Source organism: Tursiops truncatus, chromosome 9 (assembly GCF_011762595.2).
Source record: "Tursiops truncatus isolate mTurTru1 chromosome 9, mTurTru1.mat.Y, whole genome shotgun sequence".
Classification (NCBI taxonomy): Eukaryota; Metazoa; Chordata; class Mammalia; order Artiodactyla; family Delphinidae; genus Tursiops; species Tursiops truncatus.
In genome coordinates this window covers 50983433-51011067 of record NC_047042.1, presented here as the reverse complement: position 1 = coordinate 51011067, position 27635 = coordinate 50983433, and the positions used below count along the sequence as shown (strand labels likewise).

Below are 27635 nucleotides of genomic sequence, written 5' to 3'. Positions count from 1 at the left end.
AGGAGTCACATATGTTGTCACATCTTCATATCTTTATACCAATCTTGGGAGGTAGTCAGGGCAGATATTATTGTCTCCATTTTAGAGCTTGAAATAAGAAACCTGCTGAGGTCGAATGATTAGTGCTATTGAGAATTACAACGTGGAGAGCATGCCCCAGAGTGAATCTTGTGAAAGAAATATCATTTAAAAAACCCTGATCTTCAAGTGGGCTTATCATTACCTGACTTTATTTTGTTCTCACTGTGACTTTGGGTCGGGAGATCTCTTCTGGGACCTGACGTCATTCATTGCTGGGCTAGAGTACAAACCTATTTCCTCTCTCCTGGGGAACAGTGTTTGCAGCAGGCTGGCCACCCACACCATCAACTAGGGCCTGTCCTAGGTAATTGCTGGGTAATGTGCCATTGGGATAGAGGCAGGTTTGTGACAAGCTAAGTACTGGAGATGACAGGCCTGCCAGCCACCCACACAGACCCTGATAGTGGGATCTGTTGCCCATTCCACACAGTTCCCACTGCCCCAGGAAATTATGCTCTGTCGTTTTGTGTCATTGCCAGATTTCTTGTCCATGTTTTTCTTTTCGTAGCAAAGAATTCGCTGACATTAATAACCCCTGGTGATGGCCAAGGGCAGGCCCCATGCTGTTTGCTATCTTTCAGGCATGAGTTTTTTGTTCCCCTTCTGATAGGCAGAAACTATCCATCTTCTCGCTTACTAATTGGCAGTACGTGCCAGGCTTGGGAGTTGGCAACAGCCATTGTTTTTCATCCTTTCAGATTATGTGTTGGACTCCTCATCCAAAAGTACACACTTCTGGTGCAGCTAAAACCTTCCTTCTGCTATCCAGCTCATTAAGGGATAAAACCCAACCATGTTTCTGAAGCGGCACAGAGTTTCCAGGAGCAGCTGGGCTGCTCGTTTCCCTGAAAGAAGGACGATAGAATTAGGTTTTCTCAGACTGTTCCCCAGAACAGATGCTAGATATGTGAACTGAGGAAGTTCTCTGCTTCTCCACAATATAAAATGGTACATTTGTATTCTGTGGCTGCCATAATAAATTGCCACAATTTATCATCTCCTATTGGGCAGGAGCCTACATGGGCTTAGCTGGTTTCTTTGATTTGGGTCTGACAAGGCCAAAATCAAGGTATTGGTAGCCTGGGCCCTGTCTGGAGGCTCTTGGGGGAATCTGCTCACAGGCTTATTCAGATAGTTTGCAAAATTCAGTTCCTTATGGCTGTCGGGCTGAGGTCCTGTTTCCTTTCTGGTTGTCGGCTGAGAGCCTCCCCTAGCTCCTGAAGGCCACGTGTATTCCACATCACCCTGCCACCTCCGTCTTTAAAGCAGCATCAGTTCAACAAGTGTTTCTCATCCTTCGAGTCTCTCTCTTCCCCTTCTGCCCCATCTCTTCTGCCTCCAGTAGGAGAAAGTTCTCTGCTTCTAAATTCTATAATCCAAGTTCACCTTTCTATTTTAAGATCTGTAACCTTAATTACATCTGCCAAGTCCCTTTTGCCTTGGAAAGTAACATATTCACAGGCTTCAGGGATGGGTGAGAGGACATCTTTGGGGCCATTCTGCTTTTCACGAGTTGTAGTGGGGTTTCCTACTCAGTGAGGAGGCATGGGGTGAGGCAGAGCAGAGGGGGTGAACCCAGCCCTCATCAGGTCAGACACAGCCCGTTTTGCCTGATCTCTGGCCCATCAGGTGACAAGCATAGGCCCCTGATTCTGATGGTTCCACGTTGCCTGGTTCACATTAGCTACGCTCAAAATTATGTATGAGGAAGAAATCATTTTCCACCTCTGTAGAGAGAAACAAAGAGATTATTCTCAGGAAAGCTCATAGTCTCTGAGATGGTAAAAGTTTGGCCTGATATTTATGTCCCCTCTAGATCAGTGCTGTCCAGCAGAACCTTCTCTGTTGATGAAAATCTGTATCTTCACCACCCAGGGCAGCAGCCACTAGCCCCCTGTGGCTATTGAGCACTAGAAATGTGGCTTAGGAACTGAATCTTAAATTTCATTTAAATTTAATTAATTTAAATGTAAATAGTCGCCGTGGGTGGCTACCAAATTGGGCAGCACAACTGCAGATCAACAGGTAAACTATCCATTTATTTTAGGTGCCCAACAGTGTAACACAAGTGTGGGTGTCCGATGCTTTGGAAATTCTATGCTCAAGAGTCCTTGCATTTTGCACTCAAGTGTCTGGGGATCTTGCTTGATGTGTTTGCTTCTCACCTCTGTCTTTTATTTGTAAACACTCTGAGAAGATAATAGCTCTGGAGGACCCAGTAAGAGATAAATCTGAGGAGGGAATAGTGGAGGTATCAGAGAACACCTAGCAGACATGCCTTCCCCTCCCCCTCGCTTCCAAGAGCCATGGTGTTCCTTCTTGAGGGGCACTGCCTATTTCAGGCGACTCCATTCCTTTCTCCTTCTCCTGTTCTCTCTCTCTCTCTCTCTCTCTCTCTCTCTCTCTCTCTCTCTCTCGTTTCGCGGGGAACTGCTAGGAGTTAGACACACAGCTGTCTACCCTTTTTCAACTCCCTGAAGAATTCACCTCTTTGCTGTTGTTCCCGGCCCCCTTGATCTCCCCTAACTCTGCTCAGAAAATACTAAAAGTCTCAGCTTCCCCTTCACCACATACAAGATGCTACCAAGAGGAGCTCCATTTCATAAATAAGCCTCTCATGGGCCCCTTGGGTACATATGTTAACTCTTCAGCTTCCGGACATTGAAATTTTCCACATTTAAAAAAACTGAAGCATGAACAGAAATGAAGAAATTTTTACTGCTCTTTATTTATTAAAATAACACTGGCTGTGAGATCCCTTTCCTCAACATTTATTTTTATCATTTCCTTTTGATTAAGAAAATGTTTATGAATCTGGTGAATTGTCAGCCTCAGAATTAAGACAAGCATAAGTCGTCACTGGAGAGAGATGATTTGAACAACAATGTCATCTTTTGTATCCATTGTCACCCACTCCACACTTTACCTTGGTTGATTTTCATGAAAATTAGGATAGGATAAGGGGCCCAATCATTTGTGGGGACAGGGGGTCCTCCTTATACTTTGGGGAGACTTTCTATAAAACTGGGGCTCAACTTCCACTCATTGTGAAGATACAGTTAATAAACTATTCATGTTGACAAGTGCATCTGACTTCTGCTGTATAGACACTGGTCCTACTGACCCTGTAAAAATACACGGTCAATAAATATTGTTGATAAAAACCAAGAAAGAATAGAAAAGAGGAAAGATGCCCGAGAAAGCTCATTATTACTACAAATGGCAAGAAAACACCTGAAAGTAACATAAGCTTTGGTATGATAGGGGCCAAGTTCCAACCACAGATCCAGTACTGAACCATATAATACTCAGGAAGCTCACTAGCCAATCTGAGCCCAGATTTTCCGTCTTTAAGACCCTTGGCAGGATTATTGTGAGGAATGTTAGCTTATCCCCCTTCTGGTTTTTGGCATGCCCTGCCCTCTCCTGCCAGTCCAGCTATTTCATTCATTTTGAGATAAGTAATTGTCCTTGAACATGAATACCGCTGTGACACAGGGCCCCCAAACATCTGGAATATTCCTTCTACCTTTCTAGGAGCATGTGCTGAATTTCTCGGTCACCAGATGATTTTTAAAAAATATTTCATGTGTAGAAACAAGATTCCTCTTCCAGCAGTTCCTTCCTAAGAGTGATGTGTTAGCAAATAGCATTGTACATAATTCATGTAAAAGTGTGGTTTACCCTAAGTCTTGAAACACATCTATTAGACAGTTTTCCTAATTAAATTGAAAGAAGCCCTTAGACAAACACTGTTACCAAGTTCAAAGCATCTTTTAGACCTCTTCCATACATGTACACGAACTCTGTACCTGAACTGATGGGTAAGCCTAAACCAGGTGCATAGAGCTTGGGTGTCCACTTGACCCCGAGGGTTTCATTCGTGATACTAAAGGTAATTATCCTTGTTGGTTATGGCTCCTAAATGGGGAAGGTAGATGACTTATCTCTAGAATCACAGAGAATAAAGGCTGGGAGCATAACCTTACTCTGGTTCACATATCATCACTGACAAGCAGGTGGGTAGGGGACACCAAAGGAAACTGCTTTTTTCTTTCAGGCACTGAGCCAAGTCCATACCCTAAGGCACAAGTCCCATGTTACTTTGTATTGTTAAAGTCACTCCCATGTTATATTCGTCATGGGAGTGACTTTAACAATAGATTTTATTTTGTCTTTGACAAAAACAACAAAATACATTAAAATGCCTTAAACACACACATATACAGTCCTGCAAATCAGTTATTTTTTGTCTTACCTAAAAGAGCATTTTTAGATCATTTGGGGATATTAGAAAAATCAAGTGGTGGTTTACAGTTGAAGTCTCATAGTGAGTGTATATGTGTGTGGATGTTATTACCCAGACCATAAATGAGATATAAATGAATAGAAATATTAACACAAAGAGATCAATATTCTGGCCCTCACTGCATTATTATACAGCGCATCTTTGTATATCTGTATGTGAATTCTCATCTAGTCCTCAGCTGAATTTAATCCCTCAAGACCTGATATACAAACATAATGCCAAATAGAGAACTTCCCTTAAATTATTCAAATTCCCCATAAGTGATTTCCCACTCTTCCTGCAATGGAAAACATTTGATCATAAATTCAATTAAATCAGCCATCATCTTTGTGATGTTTGTCCAGCTAAATCCTTTAGTGACTAAACCAATAAACATACCAACTGTGTGTGTGTGTTTATGGCATGACTGTTGGGAAAGAATTGATTTGAAGTAAAGACTAAGGGTAGTTCTCATTTCTTAGGCCAGATTTTGACCACTTTACTGCAGCCAAGGTTTAAAAGATTAAACTCTTAGCGGGGACAAAATCATGTATATTCCTTAAATTCATTGGCTTTTATTCTCCAACTCAGGGCCAAGTTTTAATATATTGTTTCAGATCAAAACTGATAAGCTTTGGAGATGTTAGTAAAAGCGGTCAAACCACATCAACCATTTTTCCTCCTCTTTCTTTCACACCCTCTCCTCCCTAGTTGAAACAAAGGAAAAATGACTGTTGACATACTTTTAAGTTTCTCCAGGAAAATTCAATTATAGGACTACAGAACTATTTATGATTTCTCATATTTATGTCAGCTGAAGAGGTAAAGCTTACTAGAGGCTTATAAATGTTTATTGTTTCTCATCTTTATCCTAAAGCCTTTCAGACAATAGATATAATCAACCACCTCCCCTCTTTTTCACCCTATCTTTATTAATAGGATCATCATATCCTATTAATTTGGATGTAACTGAACCTTATTTATACGTTATCTTTCAATATGTGTATATTCATGTGGCCTCTAGAGAGCAGCATGTTCAGGGTGGGGGGGAAGGTTAGAGGCCAGCTACTTATCTCCATAACATATGTGAGATAACCAACTGATTTTTTTTTTTTTTTTTTTTCCCCTTTAGCAAAGCAAGTAAGCTATCTCAAGTAGAAAAATCAGTGCTGCCCCATGGTTTGTTTGGCTGCCCCATCTGCCATTTTGGGCATCTACTTGGATGGCCAACAATTTTTATGAATTGGCCCAGCTACCTTGGAGGCTATTTAATTAAGGATTATACCAGGTTCCATGCCTTTGCCTCCAAATGGAACTAAGCACATCATTATATTTATAAAGATGAATACAAATGGGATTTTTCTATTTATCTCTCATTTCTTGTCACCCTTGACTGAAGGTTAAATTGTACCCACAGTTCTAATTTTATTTGGCAGTCAAATCAGGCTTTACTCTCCTTTCTTAGAATTCAGCTACATGTCTCTTACGTTTAGGTTGTAATGCTGAAAGAATTCTAATGTCTCTTATTTTTCCCAAGGAAGTGAAACACATTTCCACGGGGACATCTTCCACCCATCGTGATTTTAGGCTCTTTCTCCTACCAGCCGGCAAACTTTTGGAGTAATCCCTGACCTAGCCCTCTTCTCTATAGCTACATTCACTGATTTTCTCAATCCAATCTCTATGCTTCATCTGAAGAATAAATTCTCCCAGTGTATAAACTACACAGTTCTTTTTCTTTAATTTTAGAATTTCTGGAAGCTGCAGCAGATCTTTGAAAGATATAGAGCAGTACTGTCCAATAGATCTTTATGCATTGATAGGAATGTTTTATATCTGCACTGTCCGATATGGGGCCATTGAGTAACTTAAAATTGTGGTTAGTGCAATTGAGGAACTGAATTTTTATCTTATTTAATTTTAATTAATTTAAATTTAAATAGTCATCTGTGGTTTGTGGCTGCCAAATTGAACAGTGCAGAATAGAGCATAACTTCTGATCAGTTTATAACAAATGTTTTACCAGAATATATTGTGAGGGGGATTAGATTTTGCAGCTAAAAACCTACTGCCCAGGCTTTTATTCTCTCGCTTATTTCTTTCTCATATAGCTATAGGCTTAAATCCAAATCCTCTGACTCTGACCAAGGATTTTCTCTCTCTGAGAACATCTGAGACATTTTCAATTTTCAAATTCTTCAATTTTGTTGAATATTGAACATATCTCTCCTGGGTATCCAGAATGGAGTTTCAAAGCATGGCATTTGGACAGCACTGATTCTGGGGGCACTGGCCATTTTACCATCTAAGGTCTGTTACCTCTAGATCTGGTTTTTCCTAAATATAGAAATAAAACTTGAGAACGTGCTAAAATGTGTCAAACTGCATACAAGCTTGGCACAAGTTAGCATATTTCTTAAATTGGAATGTTCCCCCATATACATATGCAACAGTTATTTACACTGACTACAAAGAAAGCCTATGTTTGTTCCATCCACTCTAAAGTGACCTCAATATTCTTTTTAAATTTTCTTATAAGTTCCCAAGTAATCATTTTTTAAATGCTTCCATATTTTTACACATGATCAGCAAATGCATGTTTTAGTTTTCCACAGTATGCTGATATTGTTGGTTTTAAGACATGGCAGACTTTTTTTCTAATGGTTTGTGTCATGCCACTAGCTTCTACCTCATGTTAGAGACATGACTGAAAACACCCTCCATATACCTGGCACATATAAGTAGTTGGACCCCAGATGATAATAAATATGCAGCTTTTTAATTCTGTTCCTTTACCTTAGTTTTATTTCAGCTGAAAAGATAGAATTAGTGCTCAAGAAGATAAACAGCTCAGCAATTATGCCGATTTGGGGGACCTCTAAGCCCAAATGGATATGGAATGGCACCCTTCATTTTAAATCATTTTCTATAAAGAGGCAAATGTAGAGTTAAAGGCAAGAATAAAGGAATGTGCAACCCAAAAGCTGTGCTCACTTTCAATAAAGACAGCCTCAGCGTATTGTATGCTCACCATCAAACCAGTCTTTATAGCACCCGTGCCCCCAGATCCACAACCTCTTCACATGATGAGAGAGGAAAGCAAGGATGATTGGTAGCCACATTATTCTTTAAGAGACCAGCCTCTTGGAAAAGGCTAGGCAGCCCCACACCACAGGGCACAAGAGAGCAAAATAGGAAGGGATCATGAAGTTCTTGTCAACACTCTGTTAGTAATGAGCTTTAAGACTGGACTCCTGTGCACAAAGCCAGTTCCCTGCCATTTTAAGACTTGGTCAGCTTCCTGTTAATGGACATGTGAGTTATCTGCAGGGAAGTCATTAGACTAAAGTCTCTCTAATTTAGTAACTATGCTGAGAACAGCCATTTGCAACCTCCAGAAGCACTTTAGACTATTTGATAATAGTGATGCAATCATGTGCAGGTTCATATAGGTATAGAGAGAGAAAATGAAGGGTAAAAGGCAAGAGCATGGAACTAGGAGAAGAATGTAAGGTACCAGTTCTTAACTCTTCTCAAGTTGGAATTCACTCTGCAGGTTCATTACTAAAAAAATCACTCCTTAAATTGCATTCTAATGTAGGAGGAAATGCTGTCTTTGGATGGAAATATATGAAATATTTTTTCTAAAAATTTAAAAAATCTCTCCTCTGATGGCTCTCATATATGTAGCACACGTTACATCACAGAGTAGGATAAATCATTTTCCAGGTCTTGAACCTCAAAATGAAAACAAGCACACCAAAAAAATGTTTTCTTCATACTAACCTTAGCATCAGCCCTGGCCACGTAAATAATTACAGTAATCCCTCTCCAAACACGCGTTGTAGTTACTCAGTATTTTAGTACATGTCAGCTTGATGTTCTACAGCTCTGAGGGCCCTGGTTCAGATGTTGGTGAGTCACTCTACTTGGAGATCATTTGAACAGTAGGGTTGGGAAGAGGAAAGGAGGAATGAGGATGGTAGAGAAGCAGAAATGTTTTCACTATGTTGTCTTGATAAATCTGAAATTGAGGTCAGCACCCTAGGGCTGCTAGGCAGAAGGAAATCAAGACATATAAGACAGGCCATATGGTGAGCCATAAAACAAGGAAGACGTTGGGCATTTAGAAAGAGGACACATATAGTCAGTAAGGGGGAGACTGGCAAAGAAGGCAGTATGCCTTGGTATGTAACACAGCAAAACACATTTACAAAATCTTAAAATAAGAGGCAGATCCTGCAATGTTATCTAACAGGAAAACGTTTCCATCTTAAGGTATGTAACATAATACTGAAAATATTTTTACTTAAGGTGCTCTTCGTTGTTTTATTTTAGTGAGCATTTAAAAATTATGAGATCTTTTATGTATAAATTTACTCATAACTTTGATTCTCCTCTTTTTTCCATTAGTTGTAAGTCTCCCAATGAGGTGTTTCCTACCAAAGGAGTTTTAGGGATATACTCTGATTTGGGAAAGAATATTATAGTCTTAATAGACTCCTTTTATGCATTTAGTAGGGTTAGTTTAATTTTTTACATGCATAGAAGTGGTAGAGCAGCAGCAGTAATATTTATTATAAATATCAACAGCTGCACTTGCTCATGGTACACATAGATGTGCCTCTACCATGCTAAATGCTCTGTCCGCATTATCTCGTTTAATCCTGAAAATAGCTCTCAGATAGTTCTCTACATTTTCTGATAGTAACATTTCAGCTTATTTTAGAAAGTCTATTTCCCTGTCCTCAATTATATTGTAGTCTCAAGAGCAAATCTGTAAATATATCCCTCATTTGCCATTTTATTCACAGAAGGACTGAGGCTAGGATGAGGCAACTAAGGTACTCAGCTTGGGTTCAGAATTTAAGGTGATGCCCCCCTCCAAAAAAAACATAGTAATCAAGATAAATTACATTTTAATGCAATATTTTAAAAAGCCAAAAGATAGCTTCAATGTTTTCTATGCTGTCCATCGAACAACCCTTCGTTAGCACCCGTTCCCCCAGATCCATAACCTCCTCCTTCCTAAACCCCAGTGCTGGTCAGGTTATAGAGAAATGGATGCATTTATTTACTGCTAATGGCACTGTAAACTGATAAACAATGTAGAAAACTTCATGGAAACGTTAAAAGCTGTAAAGATACTCATTTGTGGCACATTCAAGAAATATGATTTGGCATCATCTAAAAGTTCTGGGTGCTTGGGAATGCACAGATGAGGTTCCCATTCTCACGGGCTTTACCTTCTAGAGTATCTAGGAAAATAAACAAGTAATAAAATAAGCAATCTCAGAGAGTGATAAGTACATGAAGACATGGCAGTATGATTTCTTTTTAAAAAGAGGAATAGCATTGGAAAATTGTAAGCCATATGAAGGCTGGGACTTTGACTATGTTGTTTACCTTTATATCCTTTGTACCTATGACAGAGCCCATCACATAGTAGGTGCTCAAGAAATATGTGTTGAAGAATGAAGGTGGTAAGAGTGTAGTGAGTGTAAGGAGAGTGAGAGGAGATGAGATTGGAGACTGGAGGCAAAGGGGGTGAGGAAAGGCCTTGTAGGCTACAGTTGCGATGTTACTTCCGATATAGGAAGCCTGGGGAATTAAGTTTATGACCTAGTTATCTGACTCTTTAGTGTTTCTCCCAAGAAAACAAATCAATGGAGTAAAAACCTAGTTGCCCAAAGATGTTCATTACTGTGTTGTATATTAAACTATTTAAAAAGACTTGGCACCAACTTAACCAAGATTAAGGGAATGGGGAAATATTTAGTATATCATGGTTCATGAACCCCAGTGGAATATTACACAACAATGTTAGGACAGTATTATGAAGACTTTGAAAACATAGGGAATGCTTCGTATGTTCTCTGAAAAAAGCAGAATAAAAAATTTTATGCATACTAGCATATTAACTCTAAAATTGTCTGTGAACTGTGATCGAAATGTAATATGAGATAAAAATAGTTGTGTTAGGGTAACAGAATTTTGGGTGATTGTTTTTCTACTTTACAAAAATTATCTTTAGTATTATTGTCACATTATTTTAATAAAAATATGTTGCTAAATTAGTATAGAGTTTCTTTTTGGGGTTATGAAAGGATTTTGAAATGGATATTGGTGATGGTTGAACAATATTGTGAATGCTGTTAATGCCACTGAATTGTACACTTGAACATGCTTAAAATGGCAAATTTTAGGTTACATATATTTTACCACAGTTTAAAAAAAAACCAAGATCTCTTCTATAATCATCATTATGGTTTAGCAGCCTCCAAGATGGCCCCCCAGTGGTCCCTGTCTTCTGGTCTTCATACCGTTGGGTAGTCCCTCCCAGATTCTACTAGGATTGGTCTTGGTGACCAATATATGGCAGAAATGATGGCACATTATTTCCAAGGTTAGATTCTAAAAGATTGAGGTTCCCATCTTAGCTGTCTCCCTATTTCTTGGTTCACTGACTCTGGGGAAGCTAGCTGCCATGTCATGTGAATAGTTCCTCCATCTGGGAGAGGCCCCCATGGTGAGGAACTAAGGTCTCCTGCCAACAGCCATGTGAGGGAGCCACCTAGGAGTGGATTCACCAGGCCCAGTCAAGTTTCAAATGACTGTAGCCCTGGACGTCACCTTGACTGCAACCCTGTGAGAGACCTTGAGCCAGAACTACCCAGTTCAGCTGTTTCAGGATTCCTGAACCCCAGAAACTAATATGACCTCAATATGGGCTTGACTTTTAGGAATTTAAAGAGAGCTTTTTAAATGCAGGTTTTGAAAGGAAATTTTATGTGGAAAAAATGTACACCGTGATAAAAATTACAAAGAAATAAAATGATGTGTTTGCTCAGACCTATACACATAGAAGTAAACATCGAGTTGATAAAAAAATCATTTATCTGAATTATAGACTTATGAGATGTTTTTATTTTCTCTTATATGTTTCAGGATTTCTCTTATATGTTTCTAAATTCTCTAGAATGATCATGTCATACTTTTATAATGAGGAAAAAAAAGATATAAACAGAGCTTTAAGAACGATGATACAGAGAAGAGAGCATCTACATCTGAAGCACATAACATGCTCTACCCTCATTTGCTGTGTGACTCTGGCTGTATGGCTTCTCCTCTCTGAGCCTCAGTTCCCTCATCTATAAGGAGGGATAATGATGTTCATCTCATAGCTGGGGATGCAGAATAAGGGAGACGACTTGTGAAAAGTCTCTAGCACACAGTAAATCCTCAATAGATGCTTCATCTCCTTTGTATACCTTCTCATAGTATTTAGAACAAGGGTGTCATTTGCTGGCTGATCATGTCCTTTGTGATAATCAAGGGAAATCAGATAGTTCAACAGGTAGTTGGTTCAGTGTGCAGCCTACAAGAAAGTCTGTGACGGGGAAGATAGGAGGCTCCTTTGTAGGAGCAGTAAGTATTAAAAGCTATTTGACTTTTCTTCCTAAAGATCATCAGGCCCTTGTAGAGGACACCCAACTCTTCAGTCTTAATCCAAGTCTTGTTTTACACATAAACACACAGACCGGTTCTTCTTGTATCATAATGAAATCATATATTTTCAAATTCCAGATGCAATGTCACAAGATAAAGAAGCTGAAATGGTAGTCTACAGAAAATATATTTTTCATTTGCCCAGAACCAAACTTTAATAACCCATAAGCTCTGATCTAAGTGAATTTTCGTTCATATTTATTTAAATGGGAGAACTGGTTTTGGTGATTTTCTCCAATCCTAACCATCTAATATCTTTAACCTACAAGACAACAATTCTTTTATTTATTTATTTATTTTTAAGGGGTAAGGAAACATTCTCCCTTCTATATCAGCTCAGGATGCTAAACTGTGTGTTGTTTGCCTTAAAAAATAAACTTTCCTTTTTACATTTTTCTTGTTATCTTGGATCATGTCCAGTCTCTAAGGAAATAAACATGTGAAGAAAGAGTTCTGTGGAATGTTAACTGCACTGGTATTTTTCTTCCTTTTATCATGCCTCAAGATTTGCCAAAGTTGATATAAATTCACCATGCCTTCTTTAAAAAGCATAACAGCAAGGCATTCTTCCTGTAGGAGTCGGACTGTAAAAGGTGATTTCCTTTTAGTCCATTTTGTTTAAGCCTGTAAAAAGCATTAAGTGAAAAATCTGATATATTTGTTAGGGCATTTATTGCATTACTAAGTTATATTTTCAGTTCTCAGTGAAAGGTTTATTGAGAGGTTTTGAAGAGGTAAACTTTGAAGAGGTTTTGTTCAGAATTAAAGAATATTTTTTCTTCTCTTTTGGTGAAATAATATCACACAAAATTACACCTTTCAGGAGCTATTCTTAGCATTGTTTACAGTCAAAGGACACACCCGTTCCATTATGGTGAAGCAGATATCACCTTCCAAAACCAGCCTCTGTTGATGAGATTTGTAACTTCTCTAGGGTTTCAGAGGCATGAAAGGCTGTGAAGTTACCATTTTCCATTAACCCAAGTCACCCTAATATTGATGCACCAGTAAGGTAAACTACTTTGCAGGAGTCTTTTAGAGTGAAAATGTTTTTCATATTGGACTAAATATTTGTAAGTGATTCATCTTAAATGTAAAAATATAAGCCATTGCTAAACTTTAATGTGGATTGATTTCTTTTTTGGTAGATGAAGATTTTAATTTAAATTCTTGACACAATCTTTTATCATCAAAAAATGAGTGTTGTCTTTTTCAGATGAAACAGTGCTATAATCAACCACTTTGAATTCAGGAAAATTGGATAATCACTCTTCTCTAAATAACATAAATATCAAAAACATCACAAGGGTAGAAAACTCATTAACAGTTTACTCTGCTTCACTCTTGATTTACTAAAAATGTTTTGAAAACTTGTGAAATTATATGATCCTTTTAATTGATTTAAACAGCTTATGGTAAGAAAAGGTCAATCTTTACAGCAGTCCTGTGGAGGAGAGGGCTACTAATTTTATCCTGATCTGTATCCAGAAGTCAGAAAGTTTGAGTTGTTGATGTCCTTTAGTTAACAATGGAATTCCATATGGGGGAAGGTCATGTCGTTAGGAAGGTCTAGTGTTTATGATCGGATATAACAGTTAACAAAGTAACTGGGAAGTTGGAAATCAATTCTGTTGAATGTACATCCTTTGGGTTTTGAAGATGTTATACACTGATTTTGTTTTAAATATTCTGTAAGTTTTATCCTGATTACAAGGATTAATTGTTATTTCTGTATTTTATTTATTTATTTTACTGAAATAAGATACATCATTTTTTACCATGTCCTTCAGTCAGAGGATTGAAAAGTAATTATTTTTGCCTCTTCTGCTGTTAACCACATTATTAAAGTAAAATACTAAACAAAAATATAGAATCATATGATCACTAGTCAACAAAATCTGGGAACCTTTTCCAAAATATAGGTATAATGCCTGATAGGTTTGTGCTATTCCTATATATAAAAAATGTCAGTGATTGGCAGCTTGTAACAAATCTTAGAGAAATTTTTTTTAATTACATTATATAGTTGTGTAGAATTATAAGTGATTAGATTTATATAAGCTACTAAAAAACACAATTTTTACAACTCAAAAAAATCACTGCTACTAGGTACTGGAGAAGAATTGAAAAGGAGATTAAAGTGGAGTCTGCAAAAACAATGTAGTGAAACAGTTAACTGTTTCTTTCCTATAAGCAAGTTGCATGCAAGCATGATCCACCTTTGTGGAAAATAAGTTTAAATACACAGGGCTTTTGTTGAAAAGAATATAACAAGAAGTTCACTTATATTAGCTTTTCTTTGTGAATATTTTATGATAATATCTGCATCTATAGATTTATGAGATGTAAATATGAAAATCTATAGCTCCGTATTAGCACATGGAAAAGGCTAGTATAATTGCATAAGTTAGCCAATTTTTTAAAAGCCAGACCACTCTTCATTTGATTTCAGACTGAACTTAAACATTCAAAGACATGTCTTTTTTGGGGGGAGGGTAGAAAATTATAATAAATAAAATCAAAGCTAGAAAATTATAATAAATAAAATCAAAGCTAGGAAATTTATCTAGCTAAGCTCTGAAATCCAAAGCAAGAATTTAGTGTTTTCCTTTTTCTGCTCACCTTTTGGCAGTTTATAATACTCTGAAGAGTGTCAGTGCTAGCGTTTTCAAAAGCTCAATTCATTTACACCCTGCTGAGGGCTCTACAGCACTTTCTGTACTTTTCCACCAGATAGAGTTTTCTGCAAGGGCAACTATGTGTTGAGTAAGGGTTAGATCTGAAGGAAAGACCCAGCAGTGCAGATTAGTATGACTGGCTTTGGGGATTATTCATCTTGTTCACATTAAGGCTGGACTCTCCCTGTTGTCTTTATTTAATATAGGGCACTGGAGGTGTTAAAAAGAATATAGAAAGAATAGTCTCTATAACAATAGAGTTCAGAATTAAAGGAAGAGAGAGAAATACAGAAACATGTAAGGTATCTTTAAAAACAACTTTAAAGTAATCCAATAATCCCTTTACAAACTGAGTAACATACGGCTTTGTGTGTGTGTGTGTGTAATCTATCTCTATATGTATGTACACATATATACATACAATAAATCTTTGGCATGACATGTAATCGGCACTAAAGAGTCAGAAATTTCTGTATGTTCCATTTTGTAAGTATGGCCCTTTGATTATCTGGATCAAATAAAATAATATGTGTGAAAACACTTTGTAGACTGTAGAACACTCTACAAGTAGCACTATGATATAGAATTTTAACAATCAAGTAAGCTGACCGTTATGGGAATGAGTGTCTTCCAGGGAGATTGTGTTATTAAACAGTTTAGCTAGAATAAATGAATGAGAACTGAACAATTTTCTGTGCACAACAAAACACAACCTATTTTTGGAAGCTAATATAAAAATGTTACCTGTTTACCTTGAGGGGAGGACTCTCAATTTTTTTTTTTTAACAGCAGTGTGTTGACAAAGAAAGTCTCAGTGTAAAACAACTCTGTCTTCATTATTAACATACCCAAGAGTCTTGCCTCTCATTTCATTGCACAGCCCAGCTCCTGGACTTGAGATTCACTGCACAGACCTAAATCTTTCCTTATATTAGTCTTTATTTTCCCCAGGAGTTTATTCCAGTGTCAGGGATTCCCTTCATCTTCTGCTTGACCAATTACTGGCCCCTCTTTGCAAAATGAATAAATTCAAGCCTGTTTTTTAAAAATAAGTCACTTTTTGAAAAATCAGAGTGGTTTTATGACTGCAGTCTTCCCTCTAAGTTAGAACTTTGACAAGAAGGTGATTAAATGCACATTTAGCTTTTCATATATATATATACAAGAGTGCTGTATCTGACAGTTCTAGTCGGTACAGTTGAGGAAACAGTCAGACTTGTATTTATTGGTGGGTGGACTTCTTCACAAATCATTTTCAAGAGATCAATTGTTGTCTAACCCAGTGGCCAGTGCCCATGTTGGCATCCTTGGCACAGAGACAAAATGTGCACTGTCAAATAAAAGGACCCAGTCCATTTGTCTTTGCTCTGTGATGAGTGTGACAGTGAGTAAAGCATGAATATAGAGACCCTCCCCATCTTTCACTCCAGGTCGCTCTATTTCCAACTCTGTGAGACAAAGCACACTCTTATGCTTCAGACATAGGCCCACAGTGTATGTCGTTTTTTCCCATCATAAATTGCAAGTGAGGAGTATTCTAGAACGTTTTGTTGTTTTTATTAATTTCCTTTTAAGCCTTTATATGGAAGTCAGTATCTCCATTGAATGCTTTAATAAGTAGATTGAACCTGCTACACCTCTACCCTTTATGTCCAGCTTTCATGAGCTAAAATATTAATAAATTGCAGCGAAGATTTTTATAGACATATTTACAAGTCAACTTTTAGGAACAAAATGTAACTTGTTTTAGTTCTACAAGCAGATGTATCATCAGTTTTAGAGGGAGTCTTTTGGCACTACAACGTGAAAAAACAAACAAAAAAAACCTTGCAGTCCCAGTTTATAAAGTAACTTTAAAAAGACAAGGATGAATTTCCTTCCCACTTCAAAAAAAAAAGTCATCCTCTGAGACATGTATACTTTGAAGATGTTCCTTAGGGACCAGAATTTAACCTTAAGATGTTTTTACCCCAAAATGATTGTTTACTTTTAAATTCATGTGTCGCAGGTAAAGTAAAACCTCTTGTAAGTATAAAAACTAATATAGTCAGTTCTCAATCAAAAATTCAGCCATTCATCAAATGCCATGTCCCCACTCTGTACCAGGAACCGTGCCTCATAGGAAATGCCCTTTTTGGCTTGCCATTGCCCAGTTTTTCCTCTTTCTCGTGCCACCATTTTCATCCTCTACTTTCAGTTTTCTCTACCCAACGTTGACAGTCTTCCTTAGTGTGGCAACAGACTTTGGCTTTGCTTTGCTCTTTATTTTCAAGATGGCTTAGAAACTTAGGTGACCTTTTAAAGCATTTAGTTGACAGGTTGAGTGAAGACAAGTGAGAGGTACTGTTGGATCACTGCCTTGATGGCAGAGAGGGGAGCTGTGTTGGGTGAGCGATGGCAGGCCAGTGTGGCTCTGCTCACCCTCCCTGCCTCCAGTTCACACTCAGGTTCTTCCTAGATCAGAGGACATGTAATGTTAGAGCTAGACAACCCTTAATGACCATATGTTCCATCTTCCTCATTTCTGAGGTACAAAAATCTGACCTGCACAAGGAATAAAGAAAATATCCTGCTCTATAGTCATGGTTTAAAGCTGTTTTTGCTATTCATGTTACATTCTTTCATATTTTTTTTTAAAAAACTCAGGTAAAGTGTGTGTGTGTGTGTGTGTGTGTGTGTGTGTTACATAGATAAGGACTAGGAAAACGATGAAATTTGTTATGATTAGAATAGCAGAATACTATTATTTTCAACTATATTAAAAGCATTTGTTTGAAAGTTACTGATAAGATTCTCTCCACAAACATACTCTGAATTCAGTAGAGATTGTTTCTCTTCATTTTCATACAGATTTATAATTTTTAAATTCCTTAAGGTTTTTCCCAGGGAGTTTCCACAAACAGCAAACAACATCTTTTAAAAGCAATGAATATGGGGCTTCCCTGGTGGCGCAGTGGTTGAGAGTCCTCCTGCCGATGCAGGGGACACAGGTTCGTGCCCTGGTCCAGGAAGATCCCACATGCCGCAGAGCGGCTGGGCCCGTGAGCCATGGCCACTGAGCCTGCGCGTCCAGAGCCTGTGCTCCGCAACAGGAGAGGCCACAACAGCTAGAGGCCCGCATACCACACACACACAAAAAAACAATGAATATGGAATGAACGTGAAGGTTTCTGTCCCACGTACCCTTCCCCAGGAACGTAGAGCTGGCTGAACTCACCCTGTGAGCTGACAGGCACAGTTCTGACCACCTGAGGCCAACCCCCACTCGGTGACCTGGCATCCAGCACTGAAATCCATAGGAGAGCCTCACCATTAGCAGTTGCATCTCCTCATTTGCTGGGACATCCCTTGAGGCTCCCCTGGGACACAGAAGTCCCAGTGACAGTCACTCACAGAGGGCCAGCCTCCACCCCTGATGTCTGAATGTTCCTTGTGAAAAACCTGCAACACCCCATCTCTCCAGACTGCTCCCTGTGCTGAATTTCCTTGACCAGTCCCCCTGCCCTTTCACATGTCTAGATGGCCTGATCTCCATTCCTATTGATCAAGATGTAGAGCCATTTGAAAAAATTCTCTGGACCCCTTTCTTAACCCCTCCCACCCCCAGCCTCAGACAATCACTGATCACTTTTCTGTTTCTATAATTTTGCGTTTTTCAGAATGTCATCTAAATGAAAGTATATAGTGTGTAGCCTTTGGCTTCTTTCACTTAGGATAATGCATTTGAGAGTCATCTATAAAGTAAGTGGTGAAGGAAGGAACATTAGCCTGAAATAACTTCAGTTATCTAGTTTTTGAGACTTAATAGAGGTAACCTAAAAGAATTAGTTTTAAAAAAAAGAGGCAAGACAACAACACCAATTTAGTGCTTATTCCAGGGAGAAAGACCTAAAAACTGTAAGTGTGGATGATTTTATAGTAACTAATTAGATTATAGAGATTATAAATATTTATCTGTAGGGGGAAAAACAGTCTCTTCTGCTACTGCTAAAAATCACCTAAAATGTTGGATAAAATACAAGCATATCCGTTCAAATGCATATGCATAGCTGAACCAAGAAGAAATTAACTGAAATTTCCAGGGGCCAAGAATGAAAAAAACAGAATGATAAGTAAGTGCTGAAGTTGCAGCTGCCCTCGAGGTATTGCTAAAACAGAAACGTGGAGCTGCTTGACTGTCGGGAATCAAGGCTTTGGGCCTGAGAAAGTTAGGAGGGCATAGGAGTTGAGATTCCCCACAGAGAGTCAAGACCCTCAAAGCACTTCAGCCAGTAATGGGCTGGCTAAAAGAAAAAAAAGAAAAAAATCTGCTTCCAGCAAAGAGAGACTTCAAGGACAATTGTTTGTGTTGCCCTTGGCTCTGAATGGGGATGAAAAAGACTCCCCTGAGAATTCTACAAGTTTAGGTTTAAATTTACATAACTCACTTGGTCTCAGAAGCCAACAGAAAGAATTTGGAGTACATAGGTGTTGAGAGAGCTCCAGCGCTCCTAGCAGAAGCAAAAGAAAATCGCTATAGAGAACATAGTCTCAACCCAGGTGCTTCAAGACTCCCACAGATTATCAAAGCCAAGCATGAGCCCAAAATCCAGAATTATAAAACGTGAAAAAGTCATTGTGAGTGAGAGTCAGTAGCAAAAGCAACAAAACTGGACTCCTCCACCTCACCCAGAACTTCAGCTATTGGGAATTATCAGACATAGAACAAAACTGTATTTAAAATATTGTAAAGAAATAAAAGATCAAATTAAAAACTTAAATAGGAAACCATTAAAGTTGAAAATGAAAATTTGTCAGAGATTTTAAAAGAACTTATAAGAACAAAATGAATAAGGAAAACAGCATATTAGATGCACCTGATTAGAGAGTTAGTTGAGTTAGAAGATGGCTCTGAAGTAATTACTCAGAATGGAGAACAGAGAGACTAACAGATGGAAAATATGAAAGAACAAGTGAAGACATGGAAAATTTAATAAAATGGTATTACATTGGAGTTATAAAACGACGGAAGAGAGAGAATTGAGCAAAGGCAATATTCGGAAAGTAGTGGCTGAGATCTTCTTCCAGAATTGATGAAAGACATGAAACCTCAAATTCAGGAAACACTATGAATACCAAGCAGGTTAAATCAAAAGAACCCCATACATCGCAAGATATAGCAAACTTTCTAAATTAAAATTTTGTGTGATAATTCAGATGTTTATGTATAAACCAGATAGCACAAATAAGCATTTGATTATTTTATTGACTTTATTAACAAGTTTAGTCAGTTTGGGGGAGGGGAAATGTCTTCTTGGTAATTCCTTATATTTAGGTCTATATGTGTTAAATCTAAATGTGATCAACAATCAACTGCAAAAACAAATACAACTTTAAATATTTATAATTCTTCAAAATAGTGAAACCATGCTTCAAGGATGACTTACGGCTTGTTGGAGCTGGAAGGACTGCAGACATAATGTGGTTCATCACTCTTTAACAGAGTCAGACCTAAAACTTAGATCTAGTCTCAGTCTGGCTGGCACTGTCATTGTGTTTTATCAAAGCTGTATAAAATGGATACCAATGTGTTCACCATGGTTACATACAAACTGTATGTTCAATATAAGTGCAGTTTTTGCCATGAAGTCTACTTATCTCAAACTTTGCATTTGATATTTAGAAACATATTAATGAAAAAAATTTAATAGCAAAAGAGTCTTAGGAAGAGGAAGGAATAATTTGGATGGCCCTGGACCCTATTAAAAGAAAGAAAGAAGAAAAAAAAGAAAACAGAATTTTAAGAATGCCTCCGTTTCCTGTAGACAAATTTCTCTTTGCCAGGTAGAGACATTTAAAACCAAGATACTGATCAGTTTTTTAAAAAACAGCATTACAGCAGCCAGACACTGAACCAATGGGTGAGACCTTCACCTATGAAGATTTAGGGAGAAGGTTTCTTAGATTGGATCTTTGGAGTAATATTTTTCTTCGCTCTTCTCCCTTTTTCTTCCTCTGCCCAAATTCATGACGTACTTTCCTCTTCCTCACTCCCAATCCATCCCCCTCCCCCCACACCATAACAATTTTAAATCAATGCTAAAGAGTAGCTTGAGGAGGGGAAGGGAGAGAATTGTTGGTCACTAGAAAAGATGTTTATTGGCTCATGGCTTGTTTTGTAGCTTCAAGGCTTTTGAAAGAATACCCACTAGCAGGTGCAACGTTTCTTCACATTCTTCTGGGTGCTTAAGAGTCACTGTACTTACTTCATCTTGTAGAAACTCAGGAATCTGTGGGTAAAAGCCTTTAGGAATGACCTGAGAGCTTTGCACATGCAAAACCACTGGGTGGGTTTGAATCTGCTCAACCTGCTAACTGAGCAAACCATTACCTTCTCTGACTTCCACTTCGCTCCCCCTGCTGTTAGACAGAAACAGAGTTATCTTGTCCGAATAGTAAATAGGAGAGTGTGTGAAAAGCGCCTAGGAGAGCGCTTGACACATGTTCACCTACTCATAAATGGTAATCATTATTAGGAAGACTTTAATTATCATTTTTATGTTAACTATTTGGGTTTGATTGCCCTGAGCAGTGAAGTAGAGTTTCCATGGAAAACAAGGCTGGGCTGGACAGTGTGGTCTGCTACCCATTTGAAAGTAGTACCACATGAAAGATTTTACTCCTCTGCTTTTTTGGTAATCTTGAGACACATATTTTCTCTCTGCTGTCGTTTTAAAGGTCATCTTGAATTGATTCAGTCCCATATGGTTTAAGCCTATCCCCTTTGTTAACCTGCGTGTTAATATTATGATTAATATTTGAAAGAGTACTTATTCCAATAATTTTTTGTTCAATGTAAGAAAATGTAAATTCTTAAAGGAAAAAGTAACTTTAGTAACTAGAGAATTTAATAGTAGATTTATTTTAATTCTCCTGGTTATTTTGTATTAATTTTCCTGTAAATGTATCCAGATGTGTATGCAGTACCTATATTCTATGAACAAATTCTGGCAACTATTTGATAAATTATCTTCTGAAATTTTCTACCTTGGGACCTAATTCTATCCTGAAAATATCAATCCTTTGCTTATAGTAAAATATGTTACATCAATGAGGAAAGTGAGAGTAAAAGCTGGTTTACAGTAACGGATACTCTAGGAACTAATGTGAATTCTGCTTCTTTTTATTTTCAACAGGCAACTTGTTTTCTTGGCCAGGAATAAATAAATACTGAAAAATTAGGTGAGCCTTATGTCTTACTTAGGGGATTTTCTTGTTTGTTCTGATTTCTGTCTTTTTTGCTTGTGTTTTCAGGCTCAGCTATGTGAATCATGCAGAGGATCTGGCCTCCAAACTCCTACAGTGTTCCCCAAAGAACAGACTGTCAGCACAGGCCGCCTTGAGCCACGAGTATTTTAGTGACCTGCCCCCACGGCTATGGGAACTGACTGATAGTGAGTATGACAAATTCAAAACATCCAATCGAAGCAGGGACATGATTTTAGCATCTATGTGTAATACACATGTAGAGAGGTCCACATGTTTATATGTGCATCTCTCTAATATTACGTATGCTTGTATATGCGTTGCGCGCGCGCGCGCGTGTGTGTATAGAGAGAGCGAGAGAATGGGGGAGGGGGGTAGTGTGTGTGTATATATTTAGTGGAATCCTGCCATTCAATTGCTAGCTTACCAGACACAGGAAGAAAATGGATTCCTTTTTTGCTATCTCTGCTCTGCAGTCAGCAGCTGCATGTCTTTGTATTTGATTATGTGTGTGTCCAAAAAAATGATATGAGCAGTCATAAAGGAAAAGGAAAATATGATTTACATATTTAGTGCCTTATGCATATAGTATTTTTTAGCTGGCTGCAGTACACAGAGTAGGAATGATTCATTTCTATTTGATTCTCAGAGACAATCTTGGTTGTAACAATAACCTTAAAAAGGGCTGCTATGCAGTGAGCTGACGAACAGAGTTGGCAATTGGCTAATGCGCTGAATTGACATGTAAGAACTGAAGACATGTAATTCATTTCAACTACAGATGCTCTTGGTATTCATACAGAGCTCTTCTCTGGATCTTTGAAAACAAAACACATTCCTGGGTGGGTTTTTGTTTTGTTTTTACAAAAGTGTTCATATTTACACAGCCTTTTTCAATTACATTTTAAATATTTGGGGGAGGATTTATGACTGGGAGGATCTCATCTTTCTTCCAAAGTGTGAAACAAAATTCTTGTGAAATTTTGCAAAACACTACTGCAGTAAGAACACTTTTGTTCAATGGTGATACATTCTTTCCAAATGCCAGTGAAAGATATTTCTCCTCATACTCTTTTCTTTTTGCCTTAAAAATTAATATACTGCATATATGGATGGATATATCATTTTTAATCCTTGTGTACACATCACTTACCATAGACATACATAAAATTTATTTCTTTATTCCCTTAGACTTTTTCCACCCATGATAGCATTGGAGTCTCCTCGACAACAATAACCTTTTACTTTGGAACTAAGTCCCAAGTAACAACTCTTGGGTATTCCTACACTAAATCTTTTCTGATACCTCATATTTAATTCTAATTACTTTTTTTTTTTACTCTAAAGTAACTATAGATATATTAACCCACTACTCCCCCATGCTTTGAAATCTTCTTCAGTATTTCATATATTCCAAGCCCATATTTATCCCATATTCTGCACTACTTCCTTTCTGAAAGTCTACCCACTGACCATTACTACAACTATCCCCATTAAAAAAAAAATTAAAGTTGAAATCCCTATAGAAAAATAATGAATTGGTAACACATCTTCCCATACTGAAAAAAAAAAAAAAAATGATGCCAGTGGACTCATTAGTTTATTGCTCGTCAGACTCAAACATATGGCTTGTTTTCCCATTCAGTATAACTTGCAACTTGATATCACTCCTCCTTGGTGACATCTCAATCCCATCTGACTTGATGATTGAGTTTAAGCCGGGATTTTGATGGTCTATGAATTCTGAATTCTGTAGTAGTACTTTTCTGTTAATATGGACTTATTACCCACTTGGCACTTAGTTTATCAGCCAGTGGTTAAATCCAGTTTCTATCAGTAAGTAAATGCCTACACATTATCACTCGGCAGCAGGCTGCCAATGGAGACAGCCTTGTCCCTGTCATTAACAAGCACAATGTATGCAGAACACCAGAGGGGAATTAAAACCACAAAAAATACCTCAGGGTGGTATTTTTAATATGAGAATTTAATTTGTAATTTCACAGATTAAGAATTTTGGCTGCATTAATCCCTTTATCAGCTCACAGCAGGCTATTTGCAGAAGCATAACCATAAGGCGATATTCATTGGCAGAAACACGTCTTTGCATAACGTTAAACATCAGGAGCAGTGAAACCTTTTGAAGGGGGGAGAATAAAGATGAAAAATCATTATATTTTTAAAGCAAGATTCTGCTAAACGCCTCCGGTAACAATTTTGAGTTACAGAAATGCTATTTCTGTGTCTAGTAGATAATCATTATGAAGCATAAATCCAGTCGCAAGAAAGGACAATCCCAGTATTAAATACCACAGTCATTTCCATTTCGAACAACATGGTAGTTCTTGTAAACATGTTTACACAACAAAGAATTCCTAGGCTTTGGAGACTTTGGGAACTAGTTCTTTTAAGTGAAATGACTGGTTTTGGTGACTCTGTTATCTAGGTTAATATTCTGCAAACTATATTTAAAAGTTCTTGAAATTCTTAAAATTAAATTTTACATTAGTGTGGAGTCTTGTAAAAGTTCACCACCTGGCAAATGGCAGCAGCAGCAGCAGTGCCAGTATCCTCATATGCTTCCTTTTCAAGGAGATTTGGAAAGAGATCCATCTGAAAAGAAGTGTTGCAGAACCAATAAATGGATTGTCTTATCAACCAAGTCATGGTTTCTGTTAATCAGTTTTAGGAGCCTCACATTAATACATAGTCTATTCAGGATGCAGTAACAAAATAACTTAGACCGGGGCTTAAACAACAAACATTTATTTCTCACAGTTCTGAAGGCTGGGAAGTCAAAGATCAAGGTGTCGGCAAATCAAGTTTCCTGATGAGACAGCCACCTCCCTGTATCTTCACATGGCAGAGAGAGAGAAACAGTGACACCTCTCTCTCCCTCTTTCTCTCTCTCTCTCTCTCTCTCTCTCTCTCTCTCTCATTTTTTTCATATAAAGCCACTAATTTCATCCTAAGGGCCTCACCTTCATGACTTCATCTAACCCTAAATACTACCCAAAGGCCTCATCTCCAAAAACTATCACATGGGGGGTTAAGGCTTCAGCATATGAATTTTGGAGGGACACAGTTAAGTCCATAGCAGTCACATTCTTAAAGATGGGTCATGGCATTTTTTTTTTAAAGAATGTCCACAAAGGGAAAATCTTATGCAAGCAGAAAGCAAACCCAGGTAAAAGGAGAAGATTGTAACAAAAGTAAGTTCAAAGTGGGCTCCAGTCTTCTTGGCTACTTTAATATATCAGACCTTTTGAGAAGAGTATCAAGTGTTATTAGAACCTTGGTTACACAGAGCACTGCAGTCATTCCATGAATTCTTATAAAAATGAAGTTGTATGCTGATGCCAGACTGTTATTTGCTTTGGAAGAACATATAACAATATAATATCTTTCTTAATTGTACTAGTCCTTAAAACCTCACCAGTTTACAAAATGCCAAAATTTAGAAGCAATGTATTAGTGTGCCACTGAAGCAGGAATTATAAATTCATCAAGCAAGAATTATGGTACAGTTACCTGGAGATCTGGCGGTTAAAGCTGGCTAATTCTAGTGGCACCCTGTCATTCTCCCTCTATCCCAAAACCCGAACAGCCTTGCCCCACTTCTTCACAAAGATTTAATTGCAGGGAAGTAAATGGAGGGCTGATTTAGAAGAAATTCATTATTTTTCCCAAATACACCAAAGGGCATTCTCCTGTGTATACTATCAAGTTACATAAATTATTGAAGCTGAACCACCCTTGTCAAAGTAAATGAACAAAATACACTTCATAGCGTAGAGTCCTTGATTTTATTACATTCATTTGCTAATTCACAAAACTCAGATCTGCAGTGAAAGAAGGCCAACAAATTGGTGCAGTGTGAAGAGCACTGAACTGGGAATCAGACCACCTGGATTCCAGCTTCAGCTCCGCTGTTAACTAGCTGGGCAGCTTTGGAGAAGTGCCTTAGTTTCTGTGGGTTCCCAATTTCTCATATAGAGACACAGTGATCCCTAAGGACCTTTCAGCTCTAATGTTGGTAGGGTTTCTTATTCCTATATATGTCCTATATATTATCCTAAAGCAACATTATGCCATTAATGGAGCTCCGTGCCATCTTTTTAAAAAGAAAACACACCCTGTTCTAACATATTTGCTGCTCTGGTTTCTAGACTTCCATTCTCTCTTGAATCCGTTTGAGCCGAGCTTTTATACCCAAGATTCCACAACTGCTGGTTTTAGTCTCTATCCATTGGTCTTTCCCCAGCCCTCATCTTGATCCATCAGCATAATTCAACACACTTGACCACTGTCTCCTCGTAGTAACATTTCCTTCACTTGGATTCCAGGACAGGACATTTTCCTTTTGCCTCCCTAAACATTCCTTTTCATACTCCTTTGCAGATTTCTCATCTGCCAGACCTCTCACTCTTAGAGTGCCCTGGGGCTTAATCCTCAGATCTTCCTATCTACATATGCTCCCTAGAGCCTAGATGATCTCATTTAATCTAATGATTTAGATATCATCTGTGTACACTGACAGCTTCCAAATTTCAATCTCCAGTCCCATCTTCCCTGACTCCAGACTTGCATATACCAGCTGACTACTTAACATCTCCATTTGGATGTCTAGTAGGCGTTTCTAACTTCATATTACCAGAACTGAGTTCCTTATCTTTTCCCTTAGACTTGCTCATTTTATAGTCTTCACCTCGTTAATAAGGGGCAATGTCATTCTTCCAGTTGTTGGAAGTTACCCTTGACTCCTCTTCTTTTGTCGTACCCAAACCCGGTTCTTCTGTAGACCCTGTTGATGCTACCTTCAAAATAGATCAATAGACCATCATCACTTCTCCACTGCCATCACTGCCCCATGTCACTCACCATCTTCCTTCACCTGTGTTTCTACAATAGCCGTCTAACTGTTTTGCCTGCTCCTTCTCTTGCTCCTTAGAGAGGCTTTGCTGTTTCTTCTTTCTTCAGTTCGTGCTTGCTCTTGCTCTAGATATATGCATGACTTGCCCTCTCACCTTTTTGGCTCTCTGCTCAAAGGTACCTTTACCTGGGAAGCCTTCACTGACCTGCTTCCACCCCGGCACTTCCTGTTTCTCTTCCTGCTTTATTATTCTTCAGAACACTTACAACTAGTTGATATATTCATCTGAGTGTTTATCATCTGTCTCCCCTAAGTGGAATCTACAAAAACCAGGATTTCTTTTCATTCTGACTGATACACTACAGGATTCTGAAAACCTAGAACAGTGTGGGGCTCAATAAATATTTCTTCAAAGAATGAATGAAAGAATGCACAAAGAAAGGGCAAAATATGTTGTTTCCAAATTCAGGCTTATTGTTCTAGATCAGAGAAGTATGAGAGATCAGCTGAGCTGTGGCTTGGAGGGGAAGGCAGACTACCCTGTCGTATGTGTGTGTAAATCTGTGTGAGTGTGTGTGTGTGTGGCTGTGACGACTTGACATTTCAAAGACCAACGCATACCATGATGTTTTATGTGCGGGACATCAGCATTGCATCTCAGCCTCCAATTTTGAAAGAAAAGATTCTAAATACACCTATAAATATGTAAATGAAAACTTTTCATTCTGTCCACAGTGTCTTCTATTTTTACCGTCCCAAATGTAAGATTGCAACCAGAAGCTGGAGAAAGTATGCGGGCCTTTGGGAAAAACAATAGTTATGGCAAAAGTCTATCAAATAGCAAGCACTGATGCGCACAGCAGTCTCAAGAGAGCACAGGTAAGATGACCTACTTTACTTGGAAAGTAATTGTGAAAAGACATTGAGTCAATCTTTCAAATGAAATATTTCAGACTTATTT

General features: G+C 38.1%; 1 protein-coding gene across 5 annotated transcripts in view; it reads left to right on the top strand.

Annotated features, from left to right (window-relative positions):
• The window catches only part of CDK14 (cyclin dependent kinase 14), a 618912-nt gene that overhangs the window by 510373 nt on the left and 80904 nt on the right, over positions 1–27635 (top strand). For all 5 annotated transcript variants that reach the window (XM_073809735.1, XM_073809734.1, XM_073809736.1 and 2 more), the window contains 2 exons: positions 21850–21989; positions 27410–27553. In XM_073809735.1, coding sequence (XP_073665836.1) covers positions 21850–21989; positions 27410–27525 — 256 coding nt within the window. In that variant the 3' untranslated portion in view covers positions 27526–27553. The remainder of the gene's footprint in view (positions 1–21849; positions 21990–27409; positions 27554–27635) is intronic.